The sequence below is a fragment of the Oncorhynchus gorbuscha genome, linkage group LG03 (genome assembly GCF_021184085.1).
Source record: "Oncorhynchus gorbuscha isolate QuinsamMale2020 ecotype Even-year linkage group LG03, OgorEven_v1.0, whole genome shotgun sequence".
NCBI lineage: Eukaryota > Metazoa > Chordata > Actinopteri > Salmoniformes > Salmonidae > Oncorhynchus > Oncorhynchus gorbuscha.
The window spans coordinates 72,789,411-72,808,773 of NC_060175.1; the positions used below are offsets into that span (position 1 = coordinate 72,789,411).

Genomic DNA, 19,363 nt, shown 5'->3' on the forward strand with positions numbered 1-19,363 from the left:
TAGGGCTATGGCCGGAAGGGATGAGGAAGATAGGGTGAGAATGACGAGATATGGTATGAGAAAGGACAGATCGATGGAAGGAATGAGGAGAGACAGAAGGGATGAGGAAGATAGGGTCAGAATGACGAGATATGGTATGAGAAAGGACAGATCGATGGAAGGAATGAGGAGAGACAGAAGGGATGAGGAAGATAGGGTCAGAATGACGAGATATGGCATGAGAAAGGACAGATCGATGGAAGGAATGAGGAGAGACAGAAGGGATGAGGAAGATAGGGTCAGAATGACGAGATATGGTATGAGAAAGGACAGATCGATGGAAGGAATGAGGAGAGACAGAAGGGATGAGGAAGATAGGGTCAGAATGACGAGATATGGTATGAGAAAGGACAGATCGATGGAAGGAATGAGGAGAGACAAAAGGGATGAGGAAGATAGGGTCAGAATGACGAGATATGGTATGAGAAAGGACAGATCGATGGAAGGAATGAGGAGAGACAGAAGGGATGAGGAAGATAGGGTCAGAATGACGAGATATGGTATGAGAAAGGACAGATCGATGGAAGGAATGAGGAGAGACAGAAGGGATGAGGAAGATAGGGTCAGAATGACGAGATATGGTATGAGAAAGGACAGATCGATGGAAGGAATGAGGAGAGACAGAAGGGATGAGGAAGAACATTTATAAGGAAGGGATGAGTAGGGACAGAAAGAAGGGCTGAGGAAGGACCAACAGAAGAAAGTGACAAGTAAGGACGGAAAGGAGGAAGTGATGAGCAAGGACAGCAAGAAGGAAGGGATGAGGAAGGACAGAAAGGAGGAAGGAAAGAAGGAAGGATGCATTTTCCCTGTCTTTCAACAGGTTCACCTAAAATGATAATGCACTGCAAGTGGGATATGAAAGTCATTGGTTTCTGATACCCATTTTCCAATTGATTAGCCAATAAATCTTTGAAATGCCTATAGCTTAAAGGTTAATGGAATTGGTGGATAATCAATTCCCTAAGAAAGTATTTATCGGATCCCTAAAATAAAATGCTGCAACAATTAATGGCCAAAATTGGCATGGGATATTATTGTGTGTGAATCAGAAGCAACAGATACACAAGGGGACAAGGAAGATACGATACGTTCTAGAGTGAAGATGAGCACCGCAGCGAGTACGCAGAGGCTCAGTCATTCCAATTAGCTGGTAGCCTGGCTGTCCTGTTGGTAGTGGAAAGGTTATATGCAATTCCTATGTAAAACATCTGTCAAAGAACCACCCAATCAATTCTCCAATCACATCTCCTTAATCACATAAGCCTAGCTGGGATGAGTGCCATTTAGCAGGGAAGACCGCTGAAAAGGCCAATCAGTCTAAATACATCAGGCGAACAACATTGGAGACACAACAGCTAATGAATCTAGAGCATGAGGACCAAGAAATATGTGTGAAACACAGACATTCACACATGCTCACATACACACACAAACACATTCTCGCTCTGGGTCACTGATGGACAAGCGGAATATCTTGATGTGTGTACAAAATACAATTAGTGTACAGTATAAATAAAATGACACTTAGGCCCTAATGCACACAGTAGAAACAGAAAAGGGTTCAGTTACAGAGTAGGCTACGAAAGGCGAAACGCATTTATCCAAATAGTCTCTGGACAGGGTTGATTTTTACGACGTTACATACATTGTCTTTATAGTATTGTAATCTTTTAATAATTTGACTTCGATGTTGAAGTTGTCTCCACCTCTTTTTTAAATGCCACACTAGCATGTGTCTTTGCGAGACCCCCTGAAAAATCAGAAGAAAAGAAAATCTACATATTTATTTATTGAATCTTTATTTAACTAGGCAAGTCAGTTAAGAACACAAATTCCTATTTACAATGACGACCCAGGGATGTGTGTGCTTTGGGTACCTTTAACAGAATGTGACTGGCAGAATGGGTGTTGCATGTGGAGGATGAGCGCTGCAGTAGATATCTCAGATAGGGGGGAGCCTAAGAGGGTTTTATAAATAAGCATCGACCTGGGTCTGTTGGTAGTGGAAAGGTTATATATAATATTTCACAAAAGTAGCGCACTGGGACTTTAAAACATCTGTCAAAGAACCACCCAATCAATTCTCCAATCACATCTCCATTAATCACATAAATCCATTTTTATTCTGGGATAGAGTGCCATAGATGATAGCAAAAGCATCTGTACCAAAGCAGCCAATCAGTACTTTCTAAATACATCAGTCACCAACATTGGAGACCCAACAGCTTTTAATAAAATAATTGAAAGACCAAGAGTGAGATTGCTAAAAAATGTCCGTCTGGATCAGTAGATTCAATCACCACACCCCCATCACACGGCTGCTTCAGACAATGCCTGTGTAAGCGGAGAAGAACTCATTCTCCAATTTCATTATTTAATAAAGAGACAATAGCAGTAGCTTCAAAGAGGTCACTGATGGACAAGCGGAATATCTTGATGTGTGTACAAACTACCATGGTTTCAATATAAATAAAATGACATTTGAGGTAGAGCCCTAATGCACATCAGTAGAAACAGAAAAGGGTTCAGTTACAAATCTGTCAAAGTTTTCGTAAGAAAAACAAATATGAAAACAAAGACTTTCTTGGGCAAAATGTTTTATTTTCAGTACACTACATTGTCTTTATAGGTTTATTTTACAAATAATTTTACAATCATTTTGATTCAAAATTGTATCAGTGGTTTCCACACTCATTCAAGAGATTCTTAATTTTGTACAATTTATACATCAAAATTATGAAATAACACATGGGTATATAACAAAGTAATGAGATAAACTTTTGTTATTGACCAAATACTTATTTTCCACCATAATTTGCAAATAAATTCATTAAAAACCCAACAATGTGATTATATGCAAACAGAGTCATTTAATCTGTCAGTTAAAGGAAATGAAAATTACAGGCTCCTAGACATCTTTTGAAGTGGTAAATAAAGCATAAAAACTAAATACTTTTTTGTAATCACTGTATGAACTTCCACTAATAATTGCTCCCAAACTTGGTTTCTTCAAACCAAGCACTTGACCGTATTGCAGATTCAGTCAGACACCTGCTCAGGTCCACAATTTGTTTTTGGTGTCCTTTGAAACACGTCTTGGCGACAGTGGCGAGTGTACAAAGACACAGGACGGTGAACAATATAACAAGATCAAACAGGGCATTAAACGGAAAACAAGGGGAGAAAGAGGGACTCTTAAAGGGGAAAAGTTACAGATCTGTGAGAGCCAGAAATCTTGCTTGTTTGTAGGTGACCAAATGATTGATTAGGGAATAGGAACAGCTGGGAGCAGGAAGGAACGACTTGAAGAAGAGAGGGATTTCAGGAACAAAAGATATAACAAGACCAGCAGTGGAAAAACAACCAGAAGGAAAACAATCATAAAGTGGAACAACATAAAATAATTTTGCACGCCCAATTTTTCAGTTTTTGATTTGTTAAAAAAGTTTGAAATATCCAATAAATGTCGTTCCACTTCATGATTGTGTCCCACTTGTTGTTGATTCTTCACAAAAAAATACAGTTTTATATCTTTATGTTTGAAGCCTGAAATGTGGCAAAAGGTCGCAAAGTTCAAGGGGGCCGAATACTTTCGCAAGGCACTGTACATGGAAAGCCCTATGAAGTAAACAATGCAATATGGGACCTAAACAGAGGACAAGTTTAGCCTCAGACTTCGCACTCTTAGTTGTTGCGGAAGTTGGCCTGATATGGCTGCTCAATTCTTGCATCGTTGACCACCTTTTAAGTCTAATTAATTCCCTCTGCCACCCAACTAAATGGGGTACATTTTACTTTCGCAAGGCACTGTAAATTCAGTAAAAATCCTACAATGTGATTTTTCTGGATTTTTCTTCTTCTCATTTTGTCTGTCATAGTTGAAGTGTACCTATGATGAAAATTACAGGCCTCTCATCATTTTAAGTGGGAGAACTTGCACAATTGGTGGCTGACTAAATACTTTTTTGCCCCACTTTACAAAGTCAAGTGTTACGTTTAGGGAAATCCAATACATTATGGATTACCTTTCTATATTTACAAGCATGGTGGTTGCTGCATCATGTTATGGGTATGCTTGTAATCGTTAAGGACAAGGTCGTTTTTCAGTATAACATTTTTTATGTAATAAAGCTAAACACAGGCAAAATCCTATATTAAAACCTGCTTGAGTCTGCTTTCTACCAGAGACTGGGGGGTGAATTCACCTTTCAGCAGGACAATAACCTAAAACACAATGCCAAATCTACACTGGAGTTGCTTAACAAGAAGACAATGAATGTTCCTGAGTGACCGAGTTCCAGTTTTGACTTAAATCTACTTGAAAGTCAATGGCAAGAACTGAAAATGGTTGTCTAGCAATGATCATCAACCAATTTGACAGAGCTTGAATAATTTAGAAAATAATACAAATGGGCAAATATTGGATAATCCAGGTGTGGAACACTCTTAGAGACTTACCCCAAAAGAGACTCATAGCTGTTATTGCTGCAAAGATGCAGCTACAAAGTATTGACTCAGGGGTGTAAATACTTATGTAAATGAGATATTTCTGTTTTCAGTTATATTATTAGTTAGCCTCTGGATCTCCAACGCATGGAACAGCTTCACACTTAGGCTCCTCTTGGTGCTCCTCCCTCCTTGTAAGCCACCAGTACCCCCTGCCTTAGGGTTGACGTCCCCACTCCCCAGCTTGCGGTTCAGAAAGTCAAAGACATTGTGCCACCCCCAGGGTTGCATGATCGGGCCTTTCTGGTTCTCTTCTTGTGGCACGACTGCTGCCCATCTTTGTTTTTGACCACTTTGCTGTGATAAATATGTTACAAATTCCAACTTGTTGTAGATAGTGGTTAAGAATAGGTTAAAGGGTTAGTGGAAGGGTTAACTAAAAGGGTTAGGGGAAGGGTTAGCTAACATGCTAAGTAGTTGCAAAATAGTTCAAAAGTAGTAAGTAGTTGAAAAGTTGCTAATTAGAAAAAATGATAAAGTTGTCCATGATTAGATTTGAGTAGACTTCGCGTTACACGCCCACCAATCCAACTCGGTCAACCACCCACTTTTCCTTTCAGTAACCTTCGGTCTTATGCAACCATAGCAAACGTAACAAAGTGTAATACTAATTTGAGTGTTGCGGATTTATATTTTTCCTAGTCTATTAGAACAGGCTACTTTGGCCTCTACTCTGACCCCCAACATAACCTACTCCAGGCGGACCCCTTCTCTCAAAACCTTCTGTAGTTCTTCTGAACATAAAATTCTTATACCCAAAAACATACCTGCTGCTGCTACTACCATCAATTCAATATTCTGGGATTTCCTTTCCACATGAATGGTAAAATTTAATAACCATAGCAACAAACGCCACGAAGCCAACCTTACTAAAGTACAAACTGTTCGGGTCATTCTGTACTGGCCTACTACTCACAGGGATCCTCATTCTTTTCCCACCATCCTCTACTTTCCTCACTGCCTCAGCATATGACACTTTCTGCACTGCTCTCATCCTGGAAACTTTCATCGGTCTCATTTGCACAGGACATTTCTGATCCCCAGTAACATGGCCACGCCCACAATTGAAACTCCACTTTTTCTACCGAAACCACACACTCTTTTGTCCCGTGCCCTCCTGCACACTTCTTACACCGCATAATCTCCCTCCTACATACTGCTGCAGCATGGTCATAAACTTGCAATCCGAAACACCATAGTGGGTTCAGAACAAAAGCTCTCACGGGATAACATATACCCTAGCATTACTTTATCCGGCAAACACTCTTCATCAAAACTCAAAACAGACAGGGTCTCCTTAGTCTCACACACACCACCGGGTCTGCGTCGCACCAAACGGTGTGAATCACAGACACCTGGGATCCCCAACTTCAGTTGATCCACCATAACACTTGAACCCACCACAAGTATCACTCCTTTCAGCTGCGCTCTGCTCTAGAGAGTTCCGAGTCTCAAAACGCACTACCTCTCTGAGCAGCAGACACACAAAAAAAAAATCGACACAAGTCCACCTCTGGATACTTTGACCGAATTGACAGAACCCAACTCCTTTACCCAGGCTGATACCACAAATGGATCGGCCAAAAATCATGGATCCACTTTCTCCACAAATCATACTCCCACTGGAACAGAGTCTTCTCTGAGATGATCCTTATCTTTAGGGTTAGACTTGTAAGCCTTCACCTCACCTGACAACACCCCTTCTTTCTCCTCACTTTTGTCAGGATCAATTTCCAGTTCACTATCCATCGACTGCTCAGGGCATTCAGACGCATAACATATTTTTCTCTCCTGCACTTGACTCAATGTATTTTGCAGTCAGTTTGGGTTTGGTATTATGGGGGTCCGCAAACAATTGTTTTAGGTGCATGCCGCCACCTACTGTACGGGTGGTAAACTATAGAAGAAGATATACCTCTTTCACCCTAACAGGGCAATCCCGGCGCATGTCCACCACCAGGGCCTAAAATGAACATTGCCACCTGCGGGTAGATTTTGGCATTGGTGGGTAAGATGTCTATTTCAAGAGTGATGTTGGTGGTTGGTCAGAGCTCCACAGTGCGAGCATTTCACTCGAATTTGTGAATAAAAATAGTCAAGTATGAACACATTTATAGTAAAATAAATGCTGCAGTAGCCATTTTCAAAGTATTTCGCCTGTTTGTTTCATAGCTGGTAAATTAATCGCACAAAATCAAATAATTACGAATTCTATAAAGCCTATTCCACCTCGCGCTGCAACACTGCTTGGGCACAAGTCATTTTTCAAACTTTTTCGAATTGTTTACGGAAAGATTATTTCACTTATAATTCACTGCATCACAATTCTAGTGGGTCAGACGTTTACATACACTAAGTTGACTGTGCCTTTAAATAGCTTGGAAAATTCCAGAAAATGATGTCATGGCTTTAGAAGCTTCTAAATGACAACCTTTGAGTCAATTGGAGATGTACCTGTATTTCAAGGCCTACCTACCTCTTCGCTTGACATCATGGGAAAATCAAAAGAAATCAGCCAAGACCTCAGAAAAAAATGTGTAGACCTCCACAAGTCTGGTTCATCCTTGGGAGCAATTTCCAAACGCCTGAAAGTACCACATTCATCTGTACAAACAATAATACGCAAGTATAAACACCTTTGGATCAAGAAGCCGTCATACCGCACAGGAAGGAGACGCGTTCTGTCCCCTAGAGATGAATGTACTTTGGTGCGAAAAGTGCAAATCAATCCCGGAATAATAGCAAAGGACCTTGTGAAGATGCTGGAGGAAACATGTACAAAAGTATCTATATCCACAGTAAAACGAGTCCTATATCGACATAACAGGAAAGGTGCTCAGCAAGGAAGAAGCCACTGCTCCAAAACCGCCATAAAAAAGCCAGACTACGGTTTGAAACTGCACATGGGGACAACGATCGTACTTAATGTCCTCTGGTCTGATGAAACAAAAAGAGAACTATTTGGCCAGAATGACCATCGTTATGTTTGGAGGAAAAGTGGGGATGCTCGCAAGCTGAAGAACACCATCCCAACTGTGAAGCACGGGGGTGGCAGCATCATGTTGTGGGGGTGCTTTGCTGCAGGAGGGACTGGTGCACTTCACAAAATAGATGGCATCATGAGGTAGGGAAATTATGTGGATATATTGAAGCAACATCTCAAGACATCAGTCAAGATGACCCTAAGCATACTTCCAAAGTTGTGGCAAAATGGCTTAAGCACAACAAAATCAAGGTATTGGAGTGGCCATCACAAAGCCATGACCTCAATCCTATAGGAAATTATTGGGCAGCACTGAAAGTGTGTGCGAGCAAGGAGGCACACAAACCTGACTCTGTTACACCAGCTCTGTTGTGGAAAATTTGTGGAAAGCTATCCAAAAGGTTTGACCCAAGTTATACAATTTAAAGGCAATGCTACCAAATACTAATTGAGTGTATGTAAACTTCTGACACTGGGAATGTAATGAAAGAAATAAAAGCTGAAATAAATAATTCTGACATTTCACATTCTTAAAATAAGTGGTGAACCTAACCGACCTAAGACAGGGAATTTTTACGAGGATTAAATGTCAGGAATTGTGAAAAACTGAGTTCAAATGTATTTGGCTAAGGTGTATGTAAACCTCCGACTTCAACTGTATGGATCTAAACAGATGGGGTTGGCTTGGCTTCTTGTTGGCTTCTGTAGCTCAGTTGGTAGAGCATGGTGCTTGTAACGCCAGGGTAGTGGGTTCGATCCCCGGGACCACCCATACGTAGAATGTATGCACACATGACTGTAAGTCGCTTTGGATAAAAGCGTCTGCTAAATGGCATATATTATTATTATATATTGCTTAGATCGTTGACAACATGTAAACTTCGTCTCCAATGTTTATTGAAAATGAGCTCTTGTTGTCTCTCAAATATATTGCTACTGTCGGTTAATTAGTTATCGAATTTGCGGCATGTTAGCATAGACGCCTCAAAACAAGACATTGAACAATGATTTTCCACATGGTAGCTTCTTGTCATTGTTGCTAGCGATATGGCCATCCAAAATCACAGCAACACACAGCCTTCTGCCCCACTGAAGTGTGCGTATTGTTTTCATATGGTTGTCAGCTAACCCATCTATGTGTATTATGTATTTTTGGCTTAAAATTAGATGAGAGTAGGCCTCCCGAGTGGTGCAGTGGTCTAAGGCACTGCATTGCAGTGCTAGCTGTGCCACTAGAGATCCTGGTTCGAGTCCAGGCTCTGTTGCAACCGACCGGGTAAGGGGAGGGTTTGGCCGGCAGGGATGCTCTTGTCCCATTGAGCACTAGTGACTCGTGTGGTGGGCTGGGCGCAATGCACGCTGACACGGTCTCCAGGTGTACAGTGTTTTCTCCGACACATTGATGCGGCTGGCTTAAGCAGGCAGTGTGGCTTGGCTGGGTTGTGTTTCAGAGGACGCATGCCTCTCCCGAGTCTGTAAGGGTGTCTCAGCGATTGGACAATACGGTAACTACCAATTGGATACCACAGAATTGGGGAGAAAAAGGGTCCAATTCCATTCAATAGTAGTACAATAAGCCTTCTTATAGGCCATTAAAAAGGCATTGTAATTTGTATTCATTAAGGATCCCCATTAGCTGCTGAAGTCCTTATGTAAAGATAGCACAAGCATTTGTTTTCATAAATTTGCTCTTTGAGAACTAAAACTGTGATTAACAGTGAAACAAATCAACATAACCTCAGCAAAAAAAGAAACGTCCATTTTTCAGGACCCTGTCTTTCAAAGATAATTCATAAAAAATAAAAAACTTCCGATCTTTATTGTAAAGAGTTTAAACACTGTTTCCCGTGCTTGATCGAAGAACCATAAACAATTAATGAACATGCACCTGTGGAACGGTCGTTAAGACACTAACAGCTTACAGGCGGTAGGCAATTAAGGTCACAGTTATGAAAACTTAGGACACTAAAGAGGCCTTTCTACAGACTCTGAAAAACACCAAAAGAAAGATGCCCTGCATCCCTGCTCATCTGCGTAAACATGCCTTAGGCATGCTGCATGGAGGCATGAGGAATGCAGATGTGGCCAGGGCAATAAATTACAATGTCCGTACTGTGAGATGCCTAAGACAGCGTTACAGGGAGACAGGTCAGACAGCTTATCGTCCTCACAGTGGCAGACCACGTGTAACAACACCTGCACAGGATAAGTACATGCGAACATCACACCTGCGGGACAGGTACAGGATGGCAACAACAACTGCCAGAGTTACACCAGGAACGCACAATCCCTCCATCAGTGCTCACACTGTCTGCAATAGGCTGAGAGAGGCTGGACTGAGGGCTTGTGGGCCTGTTGTTAGGCAGGTCCTCATCAGACATCACCGGCAACAACGTGTCCTATGGGCACAAACCCACGGGCAAAATGTGCTCTTCACTGACAAGTCACGGTTTTGTCTCACCAGGGGTGATGTTCGGATTCATGTTAATAACCTCTCTGGGATAGGGGGGACGCTTGCGTCCCACTTGGCCAATAGCCAGGGAAAATGTAGAGTGCCAAATTGAAATAAAATACTATACAAATCAAACTTTCATTAAATCACACATGTAAGATACCAAATTAAAGCTACACTCGTTGTGAATCCAGCCAACATCTGATTTCAAAAAGGCTTTTCGGCGAAAGCATAGGATGCTATTATCTGATGATAGCACAACAGTAAACAAAGAGAGAAAGCATATTTCAACCTTGCAGGCGCTACACTGAACGCAGAAATAAAATATAAATCATGCCTTACCTTTGACGAGCTTCTTTTGTTGGCGCTCCAATATGTCCCATAAACATCACAAATGGTCCTGTTGTTCGATTAATTCCGTCGATATATATCCAAAATGTCCATTTATTTGGCGCGTTTGATCCAGAAAAACACAGCTTCCAACTTGCGCAACGTCACTACAACATATCTCAAAAGTTACCTGTAAACTTTGCCAAAACATTTCAAACTACTTTTGTAATACAACTTTAGGTATTTTTAAACATTAATAATCGATCAAATTGAATACGGGACAATCTGTGTTCAATACAGGAAGACAACAAACTCACACTACTTTTCAAGTCATGCTCCTCTCTCAAAAAGTAGACTTCAAATGACACTCATTCAAGATGACCGTACTTCTTCATTACACAAAGGAATAACCTCAACCAATTTCTAAAGACTGGTGACATCCAGTGGAAGCGGTAGGAACTGCAAACAAGTCCCTAAGAAATCTAGTTTCCCACTGAAAAGTAATTGAATACACAATGACCTGAAAAACAATCTGAATGATTTGTCCTCTGGGTTTTGCCTGCTACATAAGTTATGTTATACTCACAGACATGATTCAAACCATTTGAGAAACTTCAGAGTGTTTTCTATCCAAATCTAATCAAATGCGTATCTTATATTCTGGGGATGAGTAGCAGGAAGTTGAAATTGGGCACGCTATTTATCAAAAAAGTGAAAATGCTGCCCCCTATCCCGAAGAAGTTTTAGTCATCGAAGGCCTGTATTCTGGAGCGGGATCGATTTGGAGGTAGAGGGTCCGTCATGGTCTGGGGCGGTGTGTCACAGCATCATCGGACTGAGCTTGTTGTCATTGCAGGCAATCTCAATGCTGTGCGTTACAGGGAAGACATCGTCCTCCCTCATGTGGTACCCTTCCTGAAGGCTCATCCTGACATGACCCTCCAGCATGACAATGCCACCGCTCCTTCTGTGCGTGATTTCCTGCAAGACAGGAATGTCAGTGTTCTGCCATGGCCAGCGAAGAGCCCGGATCTCAATCCCATTGAGCACATCTTGGACCTGTTGGATCAGAGTGTGAGGGCTAGGGCCATTCCCCCCAGAAATGTTTGGGAACTTGCAGGTGCCTTGGTGGAAGAGTTTGGGTAACATCTCACAGCAAGAACTGGCAAATCTGGCGCAGTTCATGAGGAGGAGATGCACTGCAGTACTTATTGCAGCTGGTGGCCACACCAGATACTGACTGTTACTTTTGATTTTGACCCCCCGCTCCCCTTTCGTCAGGGACACATTATTCCATTTATGTTAGTCACATGTCTGTAGAACTTGTTCAGTTTATGTCTCAGTTGTTGAAACAAGCCTGTTACCTTGAACAAAGACTGTTGACATCTAGTGGAAGTCATGGGAATTGCAAAGTCAAGGCTGCTTGCCAATGAGCATATTCTGCATTTACTAATCATCATTTATGAAAAGGATGAAGGTCCGCCACAGAAGAATTATAGTAGACGGCATGTGTCCGAAAGTGATTGATGACCTATTTTATGTGTCACGTGGTTATGCCCATTTATGTACATCCTGACCGGATGTTCTCACACTATCGAGTGAGTGCTTATGTATCCTGATAGTGCAGCTGTTTTGGGTAAAGCATGTGTTTGCAATAAAGCTGTCCTGGTGATTGATGTGTAGTGACCTTGTTGAACTAAAATAAGATGTGAAACAGTTGGGAAATTTGGGAATTTATGTTGTGAATGGGGAGGCCTGAGTTTGACAACTATAAACAGGTGGGAATTTATGGTGTGAATGGGGATGCCTGAGTTTGAACATTTGAAACAGTTGGGATTTTTTGGAGTGAATTTAGGGAGCTGCTGTTTAGGGAGCTTATGAAATGAAAAAGTATTTTCCGGGTAGGTCTGCCTGAGTATAAGTAACAGATGAAAATACGCCTTCTGAAGTGCCACAGTCAGAGTCCTGACGTCAACCCGATTGCGATGCTGTGGCATGACCTCAAGAGAGCAGTGCACAACAGACATCCCAAGAATATTACTGAACAGTTTTGTCAAACAGGAATGGTCCAAAATTCCTCCTGACAGTTGTGCATGTCTGATCCGCAACTACAGAAAACATTTGGTTGGGGTTATTGCTGCCAAAGGAAAGTCAACCAGATATTAAATCCAAGGATTCACATACTTTTCCCACCCTGCACTGTGAATGTTTACACACTGTGTTCAACAAAGACATGAACACGTATAATTGTTTATGTGTTTTTAATTTAGGCAGACTGTGTTTGTCTATTTTTGAGACCTAGATGAAGATCAAATGTTATGACCAATTTATGAAGAAATCCAGGTAATTCAAAAGTGTTCACATACTTTTCTTACCACTGTACATATACAGGTTATGGAGAGGTGCAGGAGGCTGCCACACTGGGTGCCCGGAGAGCTGTTGTTGTTGGGCGTTAATTACCTTGCTCAAAGGCACACAGCAGGCAATGGCATCTAAGATTTGATACCAGCAACCCTCCGGTTGCCAGCCCACTTCCCACCAGATTTTTCCCGTTGGACCCAGAAATCAAACTGGCAAACCTCATGTTGCTGGCTCTCCTACCCACCCCAGGTGTCTGTAATTATCTCTGGCTCTCTGTGTGGCCTTATCACATGTAAAATATATAAAATAATCAAATAAGATTATTTAAAAATTTAAAAAAATGTAATGACAAAGCTGTAAAACATAATCATAAAAATAAGTCATAAAAACACTTAGAGAATACCATTGGTGGTAAAAATGAGGGTTTCAGCATGAAATATACTTATTTTTTACACACTTTTATGCCAATATGTCTTTGTTGTAAATATTTTGGTGCCAAACTGGTGGCAGTTGTGAGAAATAGTAAATTGTTCATATAAAGTAATTGTTAATTAGATAATTTCCTCTATAAACATATGGCCTATCCACTAGGAACTCATGGAAAATACGGACACAGATAAACAGATATATATAGTTAATTCAGAAAGTATTCACACCCCTTGAATTTTTCCATATTTTGTTATGTTATAAATTGGGATTCAAATATATACAGTGCCTTGCGAAAGTATTCGGGCCCCCTTGAACTTTGCGACCTTTTGCCACATTTCAGGCTTCAAACATAAAGATATAAAACTGTATTTTTTTTGTGAAGAATCAACAACAAGGGGGACACAATCATGAAGTGGAACGACATTTATTGGATATTTCAAACTTTTTTAACAAATCAAAAACTGAAAAATTGGGCGTGCAAAATTATTGAACAGCCACTGCTGTTCACTTGCTTGTTTGTAGGTGACCAAATAATTATTTTCCACCATAATTTGCAAATAAATTCATTAAAAATCCTACAATGTGATTTTCTGGATTTATTTTCCCTCATTTTGTCTGTCAAAGTTGAAGTGTACCTATGATGAAAATTACAGGCCTCTCATCTTTTAAGTGGGAGAACTTGCACAATTGGTGTCTGACTAAATACCTTTTTGCCCCACTATACATATTTAATTGTGTATTTCAAATTTCCTATTGTTATTTCTCATGTTTTTTTTCTAGTAATACATTGTTATTGATTATTGCATTGTTGGGTTTTGAGTTTGCAAAAAAAGTAATTTCACTGTAATTGTGCATGTCACATTAAACACTTGAAACTAAGGCGGTACAGGCCAGTACGGGGTCCAAGCAAAATAAATGGTGGTGGTAAGCCATACCGGTAAAATGTGAGCCTATCCCAATTAATACAACATGCCCAACAAACTATAAGCTTTTACATCATTAATTAACATTACTGCATGTCAGCCGCATGACAAATTAGCTAATTGACTAGAAACCGGGTGGTTTTCGCTCCAAATTGTGATATGAGAAGAACACTTACATTTTGTCAAGACGGAGATGAGTGGTCGAGACGCTTGAGGACAAGGCAGAGATGAGTGGCCGAGACCGAGACAGAGGAGCGCGTGGACAACAGTGGATGAATCAATTCAGGCTACAAGTGTAGGCCTAATGAAAATACACGTAGGTGTTTTGTAAGGGATGTTTCTCCATTCATCAAATTGCTGGTGCACAGTCTGGATGCTGAAATGATTTTGTGAATTAACAAATGTGCGAGGGTAGTTTACAGGAGCGCCTTTGTTTGACAATCAGATGAAAACATGACTGGTTGTGTTTCTGAAACATTAACCCTTGTGTAGTCTTGACATTCTGTATACTGCCCTTGTCCTAAGGTTAAAACATGACCCGCCTTCACTAAACCCCTAAAACAAAGCAGCTTAATCTAATTTTAAACTACAAATCTATTTTACATGAAGAAACATCACAAACATTGTGAATATCTGGGTTTTCCCTCTTCACAATGCATGAAGACTGCATTTAATCAGTGGACACCACTCGTTTTAATTACAACACACCTGTCATAATTGTTTTCTTCACTAAAGTAGAGGTTCATTATTATTATTGCTAAAGGTACTGCATAGGTGTAAACATACATTTGTTTAGCCTAAGAAAGTAGCAGAAATAGTCGTTTTGAATGCATTTTATTGAAAGGAAACAATGTCTTGAACTTTTTTGGCAACATAGTGATATATTCTGATATACTGCACAATGAGGAATTCAACGACAAAACACTAGTCTTCTCCTATTTAAAAAAAAAACATTGCCCACACCCACAAGGTGTATAAACAGCAATAAATAAGAATAAAATAAGGTAATGGATACAAAACAAAAACTTGAAGAAAATAAACTGTTTACAATATGTGGTGATTTCTATTAGCCCTATAAATTCATATGAGGAAACCATTTGTTGACTTTAGTTCTTAAATGGTGCAGCCTGTCTGTGTTCAGGATATCACGCATTTGAATAGCAAAATGTTTGCCAGCTTTGTTTTTAATAGTTTTGAGGAGGTCTAGTACAGTTGCATTATTGGTTGTGGCTTTCCCAGCACTCCTCCTGAGCACAGCCACCAGTCTTTTGTCCTTTCTTGGTGTGAGGATCTGCAGTGCCAGGAATTCCATCAACTCCCCATCACAGATAGCTTCACCTGAGTGGTTGAGAGAGAAAGAGAAAAGGAGAGAAACCAAGACCATATTAATTGACTGCATTGCAATAAATAATTCCACCTTTTGTGACACACAATTAAGGCTTTTCATTTTCAGTTCTGGTAGATAAGAAAACATAAAACAATTATCATGAATAAATGTTTTTCCCTATGCCTACAAAAGACTAAACAGAACCGACAAAATATTCTCACCTTCATGTGTTCCTGAACCATTCGTACATGCTGAGCAGTAAACATCATTCATGTCATTGCCAGGTATAGTGGTGCGACCTGGGGCACACACAGAAAACTTCTGACAGGTTTTCCTACTGGAGGACACTGCAGAGAAGAAGCCCATTGGGCAAGGTTCACACTTCACATCAGTGTGTGCGGTTCCTGGAAAATAAGTATATTGATCATACAAAGTGTATTTAATCTGTAAACAGAGTGGTTTGCAGAGCCAACTGGAAACATAGCAGTGGAAAAGGTGTATTCATTATGAAAGGTAGCCAAACATATCACTTAACCTACCATTAGAGATGACCCCTTCCCCGGGTGGACAGCTTCTGTGCCTTGAACATGACCCATGTGTCATGTAGAACCCGTCCTTGCACTCGCACTGTCGGTTGTGCAGTTGGGTGCACGGTACGCTTTCAATCTCATCAGCCGTGCAAAAACGATTGCAGTATTGACACCGCTCGATGTAGTTCCAGATCTCTGTGTAGTGGGACTTTGGACAAGGTCCGCAGTCGCTCTTGCGGTCCTTTGTGCAATGCTTCAGTAAGTATGTTCCAGGAGCGCATAGGTCGCACGTAAGGGAATCCCCTGTCGCGTCATCTCTCCAGATATAAGTCGGTGTGTGAGCGCCTGACACCGGCACGCTGCCACCACAGAGCGCAAATACCAGGAGAGGCAGAAAACAATTTGTCAGCTATTGGAAGAAAGAGTAATGTTATCATTTAGAATCAATCATCAACTTTTGTGTGGTCTACGTCTCTCAATATGACTGTCCAAATCCATCAAATTACTATTGAATTTGAGGCGTTCAGCTTCAAGATTTAAATAGCCTTGCCTACACCATAGCCTAATATCCATTTATTTCCCATTGGCACTGAAGAGCTCGCTATGTTCGAGCAGAGAAATAATACTCACCGGATGCATTTTTCTCTCGTCAGCTAGCAACTGATGTTAACATGTTCGTCTTTTGAATTTATAGGGCCTACATCGCTGATGACTAATACTCAGGGAAGCCCTTTCCAATGACAAGAGCAAAATTACCGCTTCCGCAACATCAGTTTTGTCTTTGGTGTTACATAAACTAGACGTAACATAAACATAAATCCTGGACACTCAAATTAATATGTGTTACGTTTGGTATGGTTAAATAAATCCGGTTACTTAAGGCAAAAACGAAAGGCGGGTATTTGGTCGGGTGTATAAAGCGAAAGTCTAACAACCCAAAAGTTGTGTTCGAATCTCATCAGTTGCAACTATTTACTACTTTTAAACCCCATAGCATGTTAGATAATCCTTCCCTTAACAATTTATGCGAACCCTCCCCCCAGTTAGCTAACCTCAGTCACAATAAATTGGAAATCGGGCAATTTTCGCGATTTCGTAACATTGTACGTTTTGCAAATTCGTAACATATCATACTTAATAGACGATGGATATCCACAAATTAATATATACCATACGAAATGCAACATATGTTCAAGACCATAGGTTGTTTGCATGCCAATAATTTATCCCACCCTGATGTGCTCACGTGTGAACAAGTAGTGTATACTTCAGGAGAAATTAGAATGTTATGTCTAACAGTTCATTGAACAGTTCACTACTTCTCTCTAACAGTTTCAATACTGTCATATTTCAGTTGATTATGGGTAAAGGAGGTTGATAAAGCAGCTCTCAGCACCCAACAAAGCCTTTCTGATAAGAAAACAACTGTGTGTGGTAAATAACCTCATATTTGGATCAATATCTTACATAATATAATAATAATAATAACATGATATAATAACAAAAGAAACAATCACATCAACATTTGTTTAATAAAAAAAGTTATAAAATATGTTGGGAAAATATTACCATAATCTGCATGCATTTATTACAACACCACAAAACCCTCAGTTTTTACCACAATTTCCATACAATAAAAAGCTAGCAGCATCAGAGTAGGGGGATTCTTCTTAGAGGCTCCATTTCCAACAGCTTTCATTTCCTTTGGCTGCTGGGAAAGAAAGAGGAGATCTTCCTTTGTGCTTTCCCAGGCGCTGAAACTGAAAGAGACCCAAAAGTGCATTGAAAAATGGTTGACACTGTAAAATTCTGTTAATGTGTTCACATCTTTTATATGCCTTTTTCAACTCTAACGTTGTTAAATTACATTTAATCACATTACTACATTATTACATTAAAATTGTCATTATTGCAAACCAGCTGTTTAACACTACCAAAGTGTTAATTAACAACACCTGTTAAACAAAAATAATGGGTTCAATAATTACTTATATAGACTTTATGCTCACTAGTGGTTACAATAGTGCTGACAATACAAGGACTTCTCCTGAATTGCTACAAGTTATTCTCTCTTGAAGGCACTTGAGAATTGTACATTCACCTTTTATTAGTTGGCCTGAAATCCCAGAGGAAGCACTTGAGCCTGTGGAGTCACCTATCAAGGCATCCAGCATCTCTTTGTACTGTTTCTTATGGTGAGGCCGAATGAACAGGGCAAATGCTAGGGACACAAAGGATGACAAAAATAATATGCATCTATGCCATAGCCTTTCATGGTTCATCAATGTTTGTTTAAATGTTACGATTTGATTTAAATTCATTTCAGATTTAAGTAAGAATGCAAAGAACTGTGCTTGCCAAGACGCTCAACTCTAATAGGCAAGAACTTACTGCTAAGGAGGTTAAAGTCTTCGTTTTCTCAGTTAACAAACTCACTACTGTGCCCACCAGGCTATCATAGTTGTCGGTCTTCTTATAGCTCTGAATAGCTGAGAACAGTTGGTTGGACTTCTCAAGTCCAATGGATTTTTTCACATCCGCTATGAAACTGGCGTAGATTTGACTCTTCTGAGCAGACTGGACTGGTGCTTGGCCTTCGCATTTAGGATCATCAACTGGTGAGCACAGAACAAGACAAACACATCCAATCCTGTCAGGATTTGGCCAAACCAGTAAAAAAAAAGCATGTCAACTTTTATACAGTATATGCATGAATGTGGCCTCCCATATCTTTGTGTCATGCTCATCCATAGCCATGAAAGATGTGGTGGTATTTCATGGCGTAACTTGGTTGGAGAATGATTGGAACAATAACACCACATCTGTCATGGCAAAAGTTTGAACAACGTTGTGGGGAGATTTGCCTGTAAGGAATACTCTCCAGGTATCTAGCAGTACCTGTAAGCACTTTATTCTTTGGCAAATGCTCCTCTGTAGTCAATCCGTGGATTCCAAGGTGATGGCCACCTTTATTAAGCAGCAGACTGGCGTTGAGCTGACTGCAGGAGGAGCTTGAATCAGAAGCAACACTCGTCAGCTTTCCCGGCTTGGCTTTAAAACAAAAGCAAATCAAGGTTACTGGGTTGTTCTGGGGGTGAAATACAAAAACACGAAGTTGCATTTTTGAAGCCTTGCTGCAAAGATGGTCATAAATGTCTGACAATTAGGCTCAGGTCATATGCGACATAATCGGTCACTTAGGGTCCCTGGGAGAGTTATTAGCATAGTAGAAAAAACGTGCAATTTCTACATTTGGCTGTGAGTCTCTTGTTATGTCAGTCACTGACAGTCACTCAATTAGCTGTGTCAGCTAACAATTTTTAGATTGGTAACGTCTAGCCCGATATATAAATCATAGCCGAATACCGACCGGGCATGCAGGGCTTATGCCCAGGGGCCCTGACCCCCAGGGGGCCCCCATTGATTTTGTTAGTCACTCATTTAGATAAGGCTATCATTAACATGTCATAAGTCTTGGTA

The 19,363-nt window shown here is 40.5% G+C and overlaps 2 protein-coding genes across 4 annotated transcripts in view; both read right to left on the reverse strand.

Annotated features, from left to right (window-relative positions):
- Nucleotides 1–14,844: 14,844 nt before the first annotated feature.
- LOC124021720 (tumor necrosis factor receptor superfamily member 6B-like) lies at nucleotides 14,845–17,080 on the reverse strand. The gene is made up of 4 exons (XM_046336837.1): nucleotides 16,514–17,080; nucleotides 15,893–16,292; nucleotides 15,575–15,757; nucleotides 14,845–15,364 (listed from the first exon to the last, which is right to left on the reverse strand). The coding sequence occupies exons 1-4, from the start codon at nucleotides 16,520–16,522 to the stop codon at nucleotides 15,099–15,101; spliced, it is 858 nt and encodes a 285-aa protein (XP_046192793.1). The 5' UTR covers nucleotides 16,523–17,080; the 3' UTR covers nucleotides 14,845–15,098.
- A 316-nt stretch (nucleotides 17,081–17,396) lies between these two features.
- rtel1 (regulator of telomere elongation helicase 1) overlaps nucleotides 17,397–19,363 on the reverse strand; it is a 61,201-nt gene continuing 59,234 nt past the window's right edge. Inside the window, exons 30-33 of one of the 3 annotated variants that reach the window (XR_006838176.1) lie at nucleotides 18,782–18,934; nucleotides 18,320–18,498; nucleotides 17,985–18,104; nucleotides 17,397–17,643 (exon numbers count right to left, since the gene is read on the reverse strand). Coding sequence is in view for 1 of the 3 variants with exons in the window: in XM_046343633.1 (XP_046199589.1) it covers nucleotides 17,899–18,104; nucleotides 18,271–18,498; nucleotides 18,782–18,934 (587 nt within the window). In the remaining 2 variants the exon portion in view is untranslated. Of the gene's footprint in view, nucleotides 18,105–18,270; nucleotides 18,499–18,781; nucleotides 18,935–19,363 lie in introns of all 3 variants that reach the window. The other 2 variants (XR_006838175.1, XM_046343633.1) reach the window with 2 other exon arrangements.

Excerpts from the sequence above, each read along its gene's own strand:
- LOC124021720 (XM_046336837.1), bottom strand. Across the intron at positions 15,758-15,892 it reads GGAAGGGGTCATCTCTAATG|GAACCGCACACACTGATGTG; the intron begins GTAGGTTAAGTG and ends CTTATTTTCCAG. Across the intron at positions 15,365-15,574 it reads TGGTTCAGGAACACATGAAG|GTGAAGCTATCTGTGATGGG; the intron begins GTGAGAATATTT and ends TCAACCACTCAG.